This window comes from Triturus cristatus, chromosome 3_2 (genome assembly GCF_964204655.1).
Source record: "Triturus cristatus chromosome 3_2, aTriCri1.1, whole genome shotgun sequence".
In the NCBI taxonomy this organism is placed as follows: domain Eukaryota; kingdom Metazoa; phylum Chordata; class Amphibia; order Caudata; family Salamandridae; genus Triturus; species Triturus cristatus.
Window position 1 is genome coordinate 1,193,557,376 of NC_140584.1, and position 18,008 is coordinate 1,193,575,383.

Here is an 18,008-nt window from a genome sequence, read left to right on the forward strand (position 1 = left end):
TTATTATTTCCAATTGAAGTAGCCTGAGCTGGAGTGGGAATGTATCCTCTCATGACATATGAGTTTTTTTTTTGCCTGAATTCCAAAGTATGACCGTTTGCAAAAAGTACCATAACCCACCGGTCTGTTATTAATTTTCACTGCTTGAAATAATTTGTGATTTGGTCTCCTATTGGCTTTGGGCATTGTGTAAGGGTAAAAGGCACCTCCATTTCGTGACTGTTTTTAACCAGTGTCCTTGGGAACCTTGTTTCCTTCTTGGTACTTGCTTGGTATATGCTGCTGGTGGCGTTTGTCTATATAGCTGCAGAGAATATTATGGTTGGTATTGCTGCTCAAAGGGCTGATATTCTTGATATTGATCAGGTTGATATAATCCTTGTAAGAGAGTAGCCCTCTGCTTCATTCTTCTTGAAAGGGCATTTGCCTTATTTGTAAAGTACCAAGTGATCGTGTTGCGTCGGTGTCTGTTTTGATCATCTGCAGGGCATCATCAACACATTTCCAAAATAACATTATGTCTCGTCATCATATGGCATGTCCCGGATTTTACCTGAAGAAGTGGCTTTTAACCATCCGTGTCTACGAAAATTAGCCGCTCCCGCCAACTGACATAAACCTGTAGAAATAATATTCTTCGCACATATGACCCTCTCCGATAACGGGGCATATTTACAAGGAGTATCACCACCGAATGTCACTTTTAGCGATGTTCCAGTGTCAATATGCCCTTCTCCATATTTACAAAGCATCTTTAAGAAACTTTTTGTGCCTAAACACCACCTTGTAAATAAGACCCCTTTAAATACATCACTCAGCGTGAAAGATGCCTGCATTGGGAGTTGCTGTGGGCATTCCACCGCACCACCCATTGCTTTTGATGCTGTCCCAGATTTACAAGGAGGTGTAAAACTGAGGCACCGCTAAAAACTAACACCATACAAAAGCAGGCGTTAGAATGGTGAAACAAGGAGAAATACTTTTATTTCTCCACGTTTTTGCTTTATCTATGTATGCTGCATTCTGCAGCACTCATAGAAAGAGCAAAATGCCATTGATGATTGTTTATGTGAAGGAAGTTGTCCCTTCCTGCTAATAAACAATCATTAAGTAATGACGATTTGCTACTTCTCTATGTGTTGCATTCTGCAGCACACATAAAGTAACACATTGTCATTAGTGATTGTTTATGTGCAGAAAGGTGTAATTCCCTGGTGCCTGCCTTGGCACTAGGCAGCTAACTTTAGTGCCAGTGCTAGGGAAAACACAGAGGTTTACTGTATTCTTGTGAATATGGTGCATCCCTGCGCTTTGAACCTGTCAGAGCGCGGCGTTGCCAAATTTGGTGCATCTACGAGCACTGACATTTTTTCGTAAATATGCCCCGAAGTTCTTTCACCCTCTTGTAGAATCTTCTTTGCCTCTGTATTCAAATCCTCCTGTAGACAGTCTATGTATGGAGCGAAGTCGAACCACATCAGCTTGTCAACATCTGCCTGTCATAGCGACCGAGGATCCCCAAGGAATTGGCCGCTCTAACTGCAATAGCTGACACTGCAGAATAACACTTTCCTATATTGTTTAAACACCTACCATCTCTATCAAGTGGCGTGCAGATGAGTGTGAAAGGATTCTTGCAGCAGCGCTGAAATGCTTATGTTATTAGGGAGTCTGGTTTTGGGTATCCAATAAAATAAATCTGAAAATGTTCTGGTGCCTTATATTTCTTATCCAATCTGGTTGAGACAAGAGATGATTGCTAGATTCTTTACAACTTTAACGTCTTCCTAACAAAATAATTCCACAATAGAGAATGCTCTTACTGATTTTCTAGAAAGCCCTTTAACATCATATAAAAAACAATCTGTTAATTTTAAAGGCATCAGCAATTCAAATCTTTTTGCCACTCTTTCAATTAGACTGTGAAATCCTCCACTGACGTTGGGATGAGAATCCACATGCTGCGTAGCAGGTGGTGATGGAGTTGGAATTAGGGAGTAATCCCACTCATTGGGTACATCCTGATCTTCCTGCACTTCTTTTTCTCCTCTTTCTTCATCAAAGGACATTTCCTCATCTGGTGGTGGGACAGCAAGGTTTAATACAGGTGTCTTCTTATGTGAATGCACCATTGGAAAATTACAGGCCACTTGCGGAGTTGGTGGTGGTATACTAGAAGACTGCGAGGCCTCATTGATTGTCTTAATGATGCAGTCTTTGTAGGTTCTGGAAAACTTTCATAATAATCTTCCCAAGTCATGAACCAAAGCCCATTGTACCTGTATTGTGTCTTCTTAAGGCTGATAATGACTATAGGGTTGGTATTGGCCCACATATTGAATGAGTCTATCAGCATATTGTTGCGCTCCAAAAAAATAGTATTTTTCCTCAAAATATTCTTTACCTTCCTCTTCTTCTATATATTTTACATTTAATTCGGAAGGACTATGGGCATTTCTAAATGGTTTGATATCTTGATTCGAATCCTCTCAATCTAATAAATAGGTTGTTGGAAGTGGTGACACCTTACTGGGGAATGTATGCTCTGGCATTAATAAAGTTGGTTGGGAATGTATTTTCTCTATTGATGACAGTGTTGCTAACAATGGTGTCATCTGACGTAATCGGTGGTTTCACCATCAACGGTGTTAGTGTTACAGTCATCGACAGGGTCATCAAAGTTTCTTTGACAGTGATATCGTCAACCCTGCAAGTTGTTGTAGTAGAAGTTGTCGTAGATGTTTTCATCAACGGCCATGCCATCACAGTTGTTGTTGTCGTCACCAATGATGTTTTCAAAGACGTTCTTTTCGCTACCAGTAACAGGGATTTCTCTGTTGACAGCAAAGAGTAGGGCTTTTTGAATTGTAAAACCAACTTGGGAGAAGGTGTTGCAGGCTCAGATTTTGATTTTCCTGAGGAAACATCCTCTTTCTTATGTCTGTGAGAGCACTCTTTCTGTGGAATATGCTCTCTTGATGACCTGTGAAGGGTATTTTGTAAAGCCTTTTTAGGTGGTTCTTGAGGCAGTTGACTTTCTGACCTCTCCCTTTTATGAGGCTTTATATTTGATTTTGAGGAATCCTCATTATCCTCCTTAGAAACGGGGATGTCCTTTGCCTTAAGTTTCTGAAGCCATAAATAGTAACCTTCTCTCTCTATCCTTTAAAATTTTTGAAGAAAACGTTCAATAGATTTTATATTCTTGTAACTTGTAGATACATTCCTTGTGAGGATATTCTGAGTGGAGCCTCTTCTTGCCACATGTTCCACAAGGTCTGAATAGTCCTTCTTTTAGCTGGCTCTGACAACCTTAGCAGTCAGATGCTTATATATATATATATATATATATATATATATATATATAGCTAAAAACCTCTCTTTCAAGTACCTAAATCTAGATAAACTGAGCAAAGCACAGGGAGACTCCCATCACATGATGTGCAATAGAAAATCTGAGGGAGGGAAGTCTCTAAGGGGAGTTTTCGACAGGGAGCTGCAGCCTTGATGGCCGGAAGTTTGTTATTGTAGGTCAGATACTAAAGTGAATGTATTCTAGCCCTTGTGGGCCCTTATGGGCTATGTGTAACAACGTACTGCTTTCCAGCTATAACATGGAACTCCCACTTCGATGAAGAGGAATAAGTAAAGCATGTCAATCTATAAAAGATCCAGTACTGGAGAATGAATACATGTAATGACAACACAAGTGTATCGGAAAGAAATGCAAAGGCTGCAACGCTTTTGCAATTTCTCAAGTCCTTCCTAAAGGTCCCTCTCAAGTCAGATACAATTGCTTGAAATATCAATTATAAAGCTGAGGGCTGTGGCTTCAACCTAGAAATGTACATATACTGTGCTATAAGTCCTCGGTCTCTTAGATAAAGTTAGTGGCCAAAAACACAAACTTCCAATTATAAATGCTGAGAAACGTGTATTCTATTCCTCAGAACAACCATCTCAGTGAACTTACAAATGTCCCACAACTAGCTCTGTCTAGATTGGCTTATTAAAATATAGTCTATGCTGGCCTTCCAAATCAATAATCGGTAAATTAAAAGGAATCCAAAATCAAGTGGCTAGAGTGTGTCTGAACCTCACAAGGCATGAGTCCTTCTCACCTGCTGTGAAGCAGATTAACTGGCTGCCTCTACAGCAAGGGATCAGGTTCAAGGTATTATGTATTACTCACAAGGAAATCCTTGAGAAAGGTCTCCATTACCTGAGGAGCCAGGTAAGCTGGGGAACCGGATTCGAGTCTCGGCGACGATGCTCAACATCCTGTGATTCTGAGCAAATCACTTAATCTCCACGTGCCTAACAAAAATGAATGTGTCCTCATGTAATGAAACTGGTGCTATGTAAAGCACTCTGAAAAAGAATATATTACCTGCAGAATCTTTTCAAATAGTATTGCCCTATGGGGAATTTGAGGTCTTCTAGTACTTCAAGCCTCTGCCCAAGCAAGGCCACTTAATTGGGACACTGAGGAAGACCCTGTAAAGTCCTACGAGCCTTAACGGGGTAGACAGCATAATGAAAGAGGTATAGAAAAGTAAGCAATGGCGTAGCTATTCTAAGTAGAGTAGGTGCAGTACAGGTGAAGTCTCTGGAAAGAACTTGATCCTGCCTTGAGAGGTCAACCTAGCTAGCCCAAGTTTAGGAAAAATAAACCTAGCTATTCCCAATTTTGGAAAGACCTTAAAAAGTATGGGACAGATTTATGTTAGACTTGCGCCACTTTTACGCCGCTGTTGCGTCACTTTTGTGACGCAGCGGCGGCGTAAACCCTGCGCCACGTTGCACCCTATTTACATCGTGACGCATCTATGGAGATGTGTCACGGTGTAAAGCCCTGCGCCACATTAAACCTGCATCAGGTTTAATGTATGCAGGGTGGGCGTTCCATCGGAAAAAGCCTCGGAAAAGTGACGCAGTGAAATCTACAAGATTTCACTCAGTCACTTTTCCGATGCTGCTGCGTCAAAACCTTGCGCCTGCTTGAAGAAGGCGTAAGGCATGACGCAGCATGTTAGGTATGGGCAGCCCCTAAACATTGCTGGAGTTGCGTCGTGCTTGCGACACAACTCCAGCAATGCGCCGCCCTTACGCCATCAGATGCGTCACGCATCTGTTTATCCTTGCGCCACGATGCGCTGCATTGTAAATGCGGCGCATCTGTGGTGACGCAAGGGTAAACTTGAGTGACGCATCTTTCCTGGCGCATCCCTGCTGATTTGCAGGGATGCGCCAGGAAACATAAATCTGACCCAATATTTTTTCAGAGAAGCTTTCAGAACACCACTGCCCTCACAGGAACATCAGGCCCTCATTGCTCCATCCCCCAATCACCAGGACCAGGCCATAATCTCTGTTAAGATCATCTATGCCCAGACTGCTCCGATATACTTTAGATTCTACATTTCGATGTCCACCCAGATGTTCGCCTTGACTATGTTATTCTGATGCATTTTCATCTAACTTCATCTACCTGGAGCCTGGAACTATACCATCTAGACGGTTTCCAACACCACCTTGTGTTTTGAAGCGGTCACAAGGCAGCATGACTTTGCTACATACAACTCATTAAATTAGGAAATGAATAAATATGAACAGTAAATAGCCATTTAGTTCCCTCTCTCCCAGCAAGGATGTCCACCCAGTCATCGTCCCTTTCTTCGTGTCCCTGTGTGAGGCAGGACTAGAATGATGAGTTCTGGGGCACACAGAAGTACCTCCTTAATCTTCTTGCAGCAAATCAGAGTTTATACTGCCCAATGGTTTTGTAACTAGCATGTACCATTCTTTCTATTAGTTCTTATTCAGTGTTCTATGTTCACTACTTATCTTTGAAGCTCTTTTCATTTTTCAGCCGCTGTCTCGGTCTCTTTCATGAATCTTTAGAAAGTGAAGGAGTCAGTAGGAGCAAATTGTGAAAGAGATGTCAAGAGTGGACATATGGCCTTACCTGCAACGTAGAGGTGAGCATAGCAGGCAGCCTTCCCCACTTTGTTTGAGATGACGCTTTTGTAGACACCAGCATGGGAATGGCTCACAGAGGAGAAGACCAGGCGATGGATATCCTTATCTGTGAAACACAAGAAATGTCAGCAGAAGACGCCAAAGGAGAAAGCACCTAGCTTGGAGAAGTCTTTCCAAGAAAATATTCTGCACTGTAGATCACTCAGCATACAGCTCTTGTTATGGAGGCACAGCAGGGATGGGGCAGTCTACTGGGAAACATATGGGCTAAGAGCCATGCTGGAAGATACAATGGAAAGAGGACTATGAATAGAGATGAAAGATGTCCAAGTAGGGAGACGAAAGGTAGAGTCATCATTGAACAGCAAAATGGTCCATGCTGGAGGATAGATAAGAGAAATTGGTACTTAATGACAGGCCTGAAATGAGAACGTCACGAAAGGACACCACTGGGCAGAATCATGTGGTGGTGCAAAAGTGAGAAGACAGGTGATGAGTGGGTGCTGGGAAAGAAGCACACGCAAGAGCAAAGTGAAAGAGGGGCATTACATGAGAGGCAGATGAGGATGAAGGAAGTCCGTCACATGGAGTTGTCTTCCCCTCTACTCTCACAAGTGGTTCTTTCCCAACACTCTCTATTTACCCCTCTCCTTTTTAGTCTCTCTCCATAAACCTGCCCTATTGTGGTCCTTACACAACCTTCTCTTTCTGGGCCTAACTTTGTGTACCCGTTTCCCTTGTCCCCTTTCTCCTGCATGGACCAGTTTTGATTGTCACGATATTGAATGACAAAATATTGCCCTGCAATAATATTGTATCCAGAACATTGAGTACTACATGATTGTGAAGTATATGTAAGTAGGTACAGATTTACTACTCGTAACTCCCCATCTATGCACTTTGAAGATACCCATATCTTCAACGTACGCAGATGTAACAGGGCAATAAATACAACTCAATATTGTGGTAAAACATGGAAAGGGACATGATCTGAAATAAAAAGAAAGAAAGACGTCATGGGTAGTTACAGGACTTGAGAGACAGGATGTGTTTGAAGGACAGGCACATCGGAAAAGTATTAGAGAAGAAAGACAATCTCAAAATCAAGGGAATGCAGGACTTGATTGGAGGGAAGGAAACAAACATAGTCTGGGATCAAAGGAGAAGAGAGGCAAAGCAAAAGAGAGAGGGAAAGAGGAATACCTCAGAACAAAGGGGAAGAGAAGCATGATAGAAGAGAACAGGAGAAAAGGGCAAGGGGCTGAGATCAAAGAGGAAGAGAGAAGGAGCAAAGGGGTACAAGTGACATGATGATGAGGAAACAGGGAAAGGCATGAGGGAAGAATTTAGGGCAGAATGACAGGCTAGGAGAACAATGAGAAAGAGTGGGAATAGTGTGATGAAAGGGACATAGGGAAGCACGTCTCTATCCTGAGTGCAGCATGTGTATGGCACTGGGGGCCACAACGCCCTCATTATTGGGCAGGAGGCCTATTATAGCTGCTTGTCGTTGGGCAAATGCCACCCTTGCTCTGCCACTAGAAATAAGGTATGAGGGATTACAAGATGGAAGTAGGACACGATGCGACAACAGGTAACAGAATAACGTTGGCAGAGGAAAAAAGCAAGTAGGTCATGATCCAACGTCAACAATGTTTGACAACGCCCACCATATTTCGAAAAGCATTTTAAAAACTGCCTGTGTTTATATGCTTTACAACCAGCCAGCATTGGTCAAGGCTTCCGTAGGTTCAAACACACCTCAGACTTCTAGCTGGGGAATTTTCTTTTAACATGGAATCCTCCAAAGAACATGCAAAAAGCAACATAGCTCCTTAGATTATGTGCCAACTTTCATGCAGATATAACCCACTAAGACCATTAGGGTGTTTTGAAAATAGTGAGAAATTATACAACTAGTTTTGAGGAAAGTGGCGGGTTTTTTATAAGGACTAAGGATTATACGTATAATTTAGACATAAGCAAAATGAGTACAGTGTCATTTTTTTAGGCAATCGGTGCGTCATGTTTCCTGAAACTGATGTCAGAAGATATTCAGGAAAGTGAACAAAGGCAAACATGTCACTCGCCAGATCACTGAATATATTTTGTCCGCAATCCCCAAGTATCCCGAAAAATGACGTTCACATAAAGATGACATCCTAGCACTTTCCAAATTGACCTTTGTCCACAATCCAAGTACATGTAGTGAGCATACTACACAAGACAGCATCTGGTCACTTCTGACTTTTGAGACTCACTGAACTGGCACCGATTACCAAACCTCAGACTGGCGGCAAGCACAGATCTGTCCAGTCTCACAATGTAGCACTCACAGACGTATTCACATGAACTGAAGGCACATCAGTGTGAGACTCGTGCATGTCCACCACCCATGGGTACAACACACTCCCCTCTTACCCACACACTCCCACAACGCAGCACTAACAGACTTACTCTCATGAACTGAAGACATATAAGTGTGACACTCAGTCACGTGTGCACGTCCAGTACCCCCAGGTACAACACACGCCCCTCTAACCCACACCCTACCACAATGCAGCCCTCACAGACTTATTCACATGAACTGAAGGCATGAGTGTGGCACTCGTGCATGTCCAGCACCCTCGGGTACAACACACGCCCATTTAATCCACACACTACCACAATATAGCACTCACAGACTTACTCACATGAACTGAAGGCATGAGTGTGGCACTCGTGCATGTCCAGCATCCCCAGGTATTACACGCCCCTCTAACCCACACCCTACCACAATGTAGCCCTCACAGACTCATTCACATGAACTGAAGGCATGAGTGTGGCACTCGTGCATGTCCAGCACCCTCGGGTACAACACACACCCATCTAACCCACACCCTACCACAATGCAGCCCTCACAGACTTATTCACATGAACTGAAGGCATGAGTGTGGCACTCGTGCATGTCCAGCACACCCAGGTATTACACGCCCCTCTAACCCACACCCTACCACAATGTAGCCGTCACAGACTCATTCACATGAACTGAAGGCACTAGTGTGGCACTCGTGCATGTCCAGCACCCTCGGGTACAACACACGCCCCTCTAACCCACACCCTACCACAATATAGCACTCACAGACTTACTCACATGAACTGAAGGCATGAGTGTGGCACTCGTGCATGTCCAGCACCCTCGGGTACAACACACACCCCTCTAACCCACACCCTACCACAATGTAGCCGTCACAGACTCATTCACATGAACTGAAGGCACGAGTGTGGCACTCGTGCATGTCCAGCACCCTCGGGTACAACACACGCCCCTCTAACCCACACCCTACCACAATATAGCACTCACAGACTTACTCACATGAACTGAAGGCATGAGTGTGGCACTCGTGCATGTCCAGCACCCTCGGGTACAACACACACCCCTCTAACCCACACCCTACCACAATGCAGCCCTCACAGACTTATTCACATGAACTGAAGGCATGAGTGTGGCACTCGTGCATGTCCAGCACCCTTGGGTACAACACACGCCCCTCTAACCCACACCCTACCACAATGTAGCCCTCACAGACTTATTCACATGAACTGAAGGCATGAGTGTGGCACTCGTGCATGTCCAGCACCCCCAGGTATTACACGCCCCTCTAACCCACACCCTACCACAATGCAGCCCTCACAGACTTATTCACATGAACTGAAGGCATGAGTGTGGCACTCGTGCATGTCCAGCACCCTCGGGTACAACACACACCCCTCTAACCCACACCCTACCACAATGCAGCCCTCACAGACTTATTCACATGAACTGAAGGCATGAGTGTGGCACTCGTGCATGTCCAGCACCCTCGGGTACAACACACGCCCCTCTAACCCACACCCTACCACAATGTAGCCCTCACAGACTTATTCACATGAACTGAAGGCATGAGTGTGGCACTCGTGCATGTCCAGCACCCCCAGGTATTACACGCCCCTCTAACCCACACCCTACCACAATGCAGCCCTCACAGACTTATTCACATGAACTGAAGGCATGAGTGTGGCACTCGTGCATGTCCAGCACACCCAGGTATTACACGCCCCTCTAACCCACACCCTACCACAATGCAGCCCTCACAGACTCATTCACATGAACTGAAGGCATGAGTGTGGCACTCGTGCATGTCCAGCACCCTCGGGTACAACACACGCCCCTCTAACCCACACCCTACCACAATGCAGCCCTCACAGACTTATTCACATGAACTGAAGGCATGAGTGTGGCACTCGTGCATGTCCAGCACCCTCGGGTACAACACACGCCCCTCTAACCCACACCCTACCACAATGCAGCCCTCACAGACTTATTCACATGAACTGAAGGCATGAGTGTGGCACTCGTGCATGTCCAGCACACCCAGGTATTACACGCCCCTCTAACCCACACCCTACCACAATGCAGCCCTCACAGACTTATTCACATGAACTGAAGGCATGAGTGTGGCACTCGTGCATGTCCAGCACCCTCGGGTACAACACACGCCCCTCTAACCCACACCCTACCACAATGCAGCCCTCACAGACTTATTCACATGAACTGAAGGCATGAGTGTGGCACTCGTGCATGTCCAGCACACCCAGGTATTACACGCCCCTCTAACCCACACCCTACCACAATGCAGCCCTCACAGACTTATTCACATGAACTGAAGGCATGAGTGTGGCACTCGTGCATGTCCAGCACCCTCGGGTACAACACACGCCCCTCTAACCCACACAATACCACAATATAGCACTCACAGACTTATTCACATGAACTGAAGGCATGAGTGTGGCACTCGTGCATGTCCAGCACCCTCGGGTACAACACACACCCCTCTAACCCACACCCTACCACAATGCAGCCCTCACAGACTTATTCACATGAACTGAAGGCATGAGTGTGGCACTCGTGCATGTCCAGCACCCTCGGGTACAACACACGCCCCTCTAACCCACACCCTACCACAATGCAGCCCTCACAGACTTATTCACATGAACTGAAGGCATGAGTGTGGCACTCGTGCATGTCCAGCACACCCAGGTATTACACGCCCCTCTAACCCACACCCTACCACAATGCAGCCCTCACAGACTTATTCACATGAACTGAAGGCATGAGTGTGGCACTCGTGCATGTCCAGCACCCTCGGGTACAACACACGCCCATCTAATCCACACACTACCACAATGCAGCCCTCACAGACTTATTCACATGAACTGAAGGCATGAGTGTGGCACTCGATCACTCGTGCATGTCCAGCACCCCCGGATACAACACACGCCCCGCCCCTCTAACCAACACCCTACCACAATGCAGAACTCACAGACTTATTCACATGAACACAAGCTGCACACTCCTCACTGTTCCACACCCCCTGCGTCCACATTTGTTCCCAAATCTCAGACTTGAACCTGAGCACAACTGCACGTGCAGTTACAAACCCGAAGGAAAAAAAAGAAACGACGCATGCCTGGAAATTGATCCCTCTCTGGTAACAAGTATTTTGGCAAAATAATTTCTCATTAATACTTTTAAATATAATATCTAAAATCTAAAAGAATTCCAATGTAGATGTGGCAATACAGGCACACTTCGTGAGGCATGGCTGTAAAATAGAAACGAACCCACAGCTATCTGAAATGTATCTAGTGATGGTTTTAGGACAGAAAGTGGACAGACTCGGACAAAAAATCGGCCTGGGCACTAAAATGAAAGTGACCCCTATTAGTAAACTAAATAGGTAAAAATGTGGCCCACATTTCCGAATCAGGCCAGTTTCAAACTTGTAAAGACACGCTGTATGGGTATTTTGCAAGGTATAGGAGAGTGCATGCATTTGTGTTTACTGTTGTCAATATTTATGGTAAAATCAGGGAAATCAACAGCGATATCAGCCCTACCTGTCCATGAAACAGACCCACAAACTGCTAGAAAAGCGGCCCAAACCCATGTGTCAGACCAGCCCACCGGCACTGCCCGCTTGCCCTAAGAAGGAGCACTGGAAGTTTGCGGCAGGGGAGTGCCAAATTATGCGGCAGGGATGAGAAAATTATGTGGCAAAGAATGCCAAATTATGCAGCACATTTTTTGACAATACTTTATTATATTTACCGTTTTAACACTGTCTCTGCATTAGTTGCATTTCATTAGTACTCGTTTAACACCCAAATATAGCAATAAGCTACAGAAAGGTGACCAGTTAACCTTTGCAAAGAGCCTTCCACAGCAGGACAACATGTGTAGCTGCGTTTTTAGTAACTTTTAAACCATTTGAGCTAGAAACAATTTTTTGGTTATTAAAATCTGCAGATTATGCAGCAGATGATGGATTAAGTGGCAAATGCGGCAAATCTACAACTATGAAAAAATTGCCTCGGTCACACAATCGCATAATTCCAGTGTCCCAATCTATAGGCAGTCCCTATCTATAGGCCAATGGACATCATTTTCCATCTCTGGACAATGATGGAATCTAGGTTAAGCGGCCTCAGTATAATTACTATGGTGAAAAGGGGAACAGAAATTAAGATAGGCAAGGCAATAGGCACATGTTTCACAATATGTTTGCCTTACTTCAGAAAGGCCAGAAAGTATATGTGACAAAAAGGTAGGAATTTGTAGCCTTAGGACAGGCTATAGTGCTAATTCCAATAAATTTACTTTAAGAAGACTGTAGGAAGGCATACAGCTTTAACACCCTATAAATAAGAGTGGCGTTTTAAAATGTGCTTCACAAAGTATTTTTACATTATATTAAAGTGAATGATAGGGAAGGATAAGGCAATATAGCCTTCATAAGCTGCAGCAGTAAAACAATGTGAATAGAACACTGCACCTTTAAGAGCCTTCTGACCCCCAGTATCCCATCATGCCTGAAGGTTGCAGTTTACTCCATTCCTTTTAGTTTTTCTATGCAGCACCACCAGCTGTGCAATTTCTTTGAATGAACGGTTTGCATCACTCTGTCCTCTTCTTGAGAGTTGATCCAATAGATCTTCTAGACACTGTTGCAGAGGTCACACGTAGAGTCATGCATTCGGGACAAGAAAAATGCATGATGCCATTGAACCTAAAATACAGGAAACATGTCTCGACGTTACATGGGCTATTGTCTTCAGATGCAACATTTATGAATGATAGATAATAGTCACTCCCCCGAAGGGAACATTTTTGTGTGCACTGTGTCTAGAACTACACCCAAGAAACTGTGGGGATTGAACTGGTATCAAGATAAATTTCTCACGATTCACATGCAGACCCAGCTGATTGAGAGTGAAGGCAGTCAGATGATAATGTTGGCTTGCCAGTTGTTTAGCTATGGATAGACGAAAATCTTCTTTTTCTGAGATGAGCTGCTACAACCACCATGTATTTGGAGAAAGTCTGCAGTGCAGATTTGAGACTGAAAGGAAGAATCTTGTATTGTCGACGTTTCTTGGCTATTGGGAAGCGAAAAGAAGCATCTTGCAGATCTATTGAAAATAACAAATCCCCCTGATGCAGTTGAGGGTAGATTTGATGAAGAGCCAACATTCCTAATTTTTCTTTGCAAATCTTCTTCTTTGATTTCTTAAGGTCTAAAATGGGTGTGTACTCATTGTGTGGTCCATTGGTGTTCACCAGAAAGTAATGTGAAGAAATTCCCGTTCCTTTCAGAGGAGTGGGGATCTTTTCTACCTCATGTTTTTGCAAGAGGAAGGAAACCTCTTGTTGCAGTTTCTCAGGATGGAAGAGGGATTGTTTCTTTGGTGTAACTGATGGTGGAGGCCACTTGAATCTGAGGTCGTATCCATGTTCTACAATTTTCAGAAACCCATTTATAGGTGGTTATTCTTCCCCATACTTGTAGATAAGATGTTATGCTTACACCTACTGGAGTGGGTGACGGAGGGAGGGGAAGAGAAGATCCATTGTTTGCAACTGGTTGTTAGTTTAGTGGCTTGCACCAATGGTTGTTGACCTCCTCTACTCCTTGCCTGATGTCTGTGTTGCTGATGTCTTTGCAGCTGTGTTGAGATTGTTGTTGTTAGTCTTGAAGTCAATGAGGTGTTTGAACCCTCTGATGGAAGTATCAGCTGTCCTAGGGTTTATAGGAATGTCTCCTATATTCCTGCATTTTCTCCAATCCAACAGCTCGTTGAGTTCAGTTTTCATATGAGGCATTTCATCATCAGCATGAGATTTGAATAAGATTTTTCCTGGAAAAGGCAGGTTCATAATTTGGTGTTGGGCTTCTGGTTTTAAGCCTTTGAGTCTGAGCCAAGATGATCACCGAAGTGCTAGGCCATGACAGTGTCCATAGGCTGCTAGTGTGCAGGAATCAGCTGCAGCACAGATAACCTGATTTGGCACTACCATGCCTTTGTTACAAAATTTCTTGGAAGTCCTGACAGATATCTCTGGGAAGGTCTTCAAAAAATGTATTATTAGAATTCCAAAGAAACCTGTGATAACGCCCAAGAAGAGTGGTCTTGCTACCAGCCTTCATAGAGACAGCAGATGAACTGCAGATTTTTCTGCCCACAGAATTCAGTTTTTTTTCTTTCCTTGTCATGAGAAACAGCACATGATGATGTGGGCAACAGAGAAAGTGACGGAGTCTAGTGCAAGATCTGTGCAAAGAACATAGGGATCTTGAGCCAGTGGTCTGTATTTTTTTATTTAGGCTCAATGATGCAGCCTGTACAGAAGCCGGTGTCAAAAATAGCCCCATAGCTGGTTCTAAAAGACCTGGAACCAAAAGTAGCAATAGTGTAGAAGCAGATCTTTGATGGAGAGTCTCAAATATTACAAACCAGCAAACCAATATTCAGCTTGGTGGCACCCCTATTAAGTACATCTGGAGAGGAGATATTCTTGCTGGAGATAAATCTGTCAAAGTAGGTGCGTACAAACCAGTATAGGAAGTGGCATAATGAGATCGTAAGGATCTCCATTTGGAGGTAGAATATCTTCTATGCCTTGAGCGTCAACACCTAGGAAATCTTGAGTGAAGATGATGATGGCGAGATCTTGATCTTGACCATGACATAGATCTATTGCTGTGAGGTCTGGTGTGATGGGAGTGAGATCCAGGGTACCGTAGAATAGATGCCACTGGTACAGGTGGCTGTGGTGGATGAAAAGAAGCGGCTGGTGGATTTGGTGGCAAAATTAGCACTAGAACCGAGGGTTGTGAAGGAGGCGGCGGAGGAGAAGGAGACAAAGAAAGAGAAAGAGCGGATTACGTCAGAGCCTGAGGAGGTATTGCAGAATCAGAAATAGTGACTGGAGAAGTCAACCTTGATGGAGAATCGGCTCTTGAATACTCTGAGTCCTATTCTGATGGAAGCCTCTGAGCTTTCATGCATGACATCCACTCCGTCGTTTTAGTCAAAGACGCTGAATGATTTCTTGACGTTGAACCATGTCTCGACTTTGAAGTTCTCCGCATTGTATGGTGTCTTGACGTCGAGGTTCCTTTCGACATCAATGGTGCTCTCCTCCTCGAAATCGTATGTGTTATCAATGTCATACCAGCTCTTGATGGCAAGCAAGTAGGTGCTGTACCTTTTTTCGATGTCGGTGTCCTCGACGTTGAACAGGAATTTAGTTTATCACCAGATCTCCTTTTGGATCTCTCTCTGTGGGAGTTCACCAACGAATCCACAACCGCCAGAACCAACTTCCACAGTGAAATGAAAGCCATTGTTACCTGGATGAAAGACAGCTGCCTCAAGCTCAACTCGGACAAGACCTAAGTACTCATCCTGATACCCACCCCTTCAGCTTGGGACGACTCATGGTGGCCTGATCTCTGGGATCTTCCCCTACCCTGACGGACCACGCACGCAACCTTGGCATCATGCTGGACTCATCATTCACTATGAACCACCAATCAATGCAGTTTCCTCAGCCTGCTTCCACACACTCTGCCTGCATCGAAAGACGTTCAGATTGATTCCCACAGAATCCAGAAAGACGGTCACCCACGCACTCATCACCAGCAGACTCGACTACGGCAATGCATTCTACGTCAGCGTCACTCAGAAACAGCTCAAGAAACTTCAGAACATCTAAAATGCCGCAGCCAGACTGGTATTCGACATGCCCCACTACAGCCACATTACGCAACACTTTTGACAACTCCACTGACTCCCAGTCAACAAGAGAATCACTTTCAAGCTCCTCACTCATGCCTACAAAGCTCCACACGACGAAGGAAGAGTCTCACATTCTACATACCTGCCAGATAACTCTGATCCTCCCAACTCGCTCTTGCCTGTGTCCCCAGAATCCACAAGACCAAAACCAGAGAAAGGTAGTTTGTCTAAGTCGCCGCCAAGACATGGAACACTCTGCCCCTCCACCTCAGGCTATACACGTTGCTGACCCAATTTAGGAAGGACCTCAAGACCTGGCTCTTCGAATGATCCTCCTCCCACTCCTACCAATGGCCCCCCTGCCCACGCACCTTGAGACCCTCACGGACGAGTAGCCACACTATACAAGACCCTGATTGATTAACTGATTAATTGATTGATTGACTGAGATATGAGCACTAATAAAGGGAAGAGTCGCTCCTCGCCCTTCAGATGTCTCTCCAACCAGGGAATTTTGCCTGTTGCGGTGCTCCACTTGGCCTTGCATGGAGGTGAATATTCTCTTTCTCCCTCAAAGTGCGTCTAGAGAGGGTCTTGCCGTGGCAACACATCTTGGGGTCATGAGAGTCCAGCAAATTGAGGATAAAGACCCTATGAGGGTCTGTGTTTGTCATATTTCTGCCACATTTTGGGTAGTTCACAAAAAGAGAATCCAATTTGCTAAAAAATAGATAGATTTCCTTTCAGGAAAATATGAAAGAATACTCTATGCACTAAAGGACATTGAGTGAATCACTTTTGGTGAAAAAAAGTGAAAACCTTTGGAGAAAAAACCCTTTACAAGGAAAATGTTACTTACCCAGTAAGCATCTGTTTGTGGCATGTAGTTCTGTAGATTCACATCCTTAGCATAATCCCGCCATGTAGTGTTGATCTCAGATGCGTGCAAGTTGCTTTTCTTTGAAGAAAGTCTTTCAAGTCACAAGATATGGTGACTCCTCCTCTTGCTGGTAATGCGTATGGTCATCGGTTTCGGGGAGGAGGGTGGGTGAATGTGAATCTACAGCACTACATACCACGAATAGATGCTTACTGGGTAAGTAACATTTTCCGTTCAAGGCAGCTGTGCTTTGCTTAGCATCGACTGTAAAGCAGTCATCCTCCAGAAGCCTTGACTAACCTTTGAAGATTACCTTATTTTCAAATAATGTCCAACATTGGCTTTGTGATGGACCAGCACAACTCTACAGTAATGCTTTGTAAAAGTATGTGGTGTAGACGAGGTAGCTGCCTTAATATATGTCAGCTATAGGTATATTTCTTAAAAAGGCCATTGATGCTCCTTTTTTATGAGTGGATTAAGCTCTTGGTGTAGTAGGCAGTGTTCTTTTGGTTTTAGCGTAGCAGGTTTGTACACATTTAACATTCCAACATGCAATACCACCTTTAGATATGGCTTTGCCTTTGAGGGGTTTTGAAAAAGCAACACACAGTTGTTGTGTCTTTCTAAATATTTTGGTTCAGTTGGTGTAATACACAAGGGCTTGTTTAACATCTAAAGTATGTATGGGTTCTTTGGTAAGAAGTGCCTGAAACTCTTCCTTGAGTAACTATATATGTAGTGGTGAAAGTTTGTGTTTGCGAGTTGGAATGTTAGGAGGTGTGGAAGACAGCTCCAAACAATAAGCATATTGGATAATATCCAACACCCACTGGTCACAGGTGATGCTCGGCCGGGTGGGAAGAAACCCTTGTATTTGACCCGACAGGTGCTGCATTTTTGAATTGATGTGAGCGAGATTAATAAAACGCAGCAAATGTAGTAGGCTTCAGGGCGCTATAGTCTCAGTGGTCTGATTCAGCCAGAGCAGATTAGCAGAACTGCAAAAGCACTCTGGATTTCCGTATAGCGTGAAAATTCAGGT

The 18,008-nt window shown here is 44.4% G+C and overlaps 1 protein-coding gene across 3 annotated transcripts in view; it reads right to left on the reverse strand.

The window, feature by feature from the left end:
- Positions 1 to 18,008, reverse strand: part of SPEG (striated muscle enriched protein kinase) — a 1,671,639-nt gene that overhangs the window by 743,867 nt on the left and 909,764 nt on the right. For all 3 annotated transcript variants that reach the window (XM_085650107.1, XM_085650106.1, XM_085650108.1), the window contains one exon: positions 5,969 to 6,088. In XM_085650107.1, the coding sequence (XP_085506233.1) occupies positions 5,969 to 6,088 (120 nt within the window). The remainder of the gene's footprint in view (positions 1 to 5,968; positions 6,089 to 18,008) is intronic.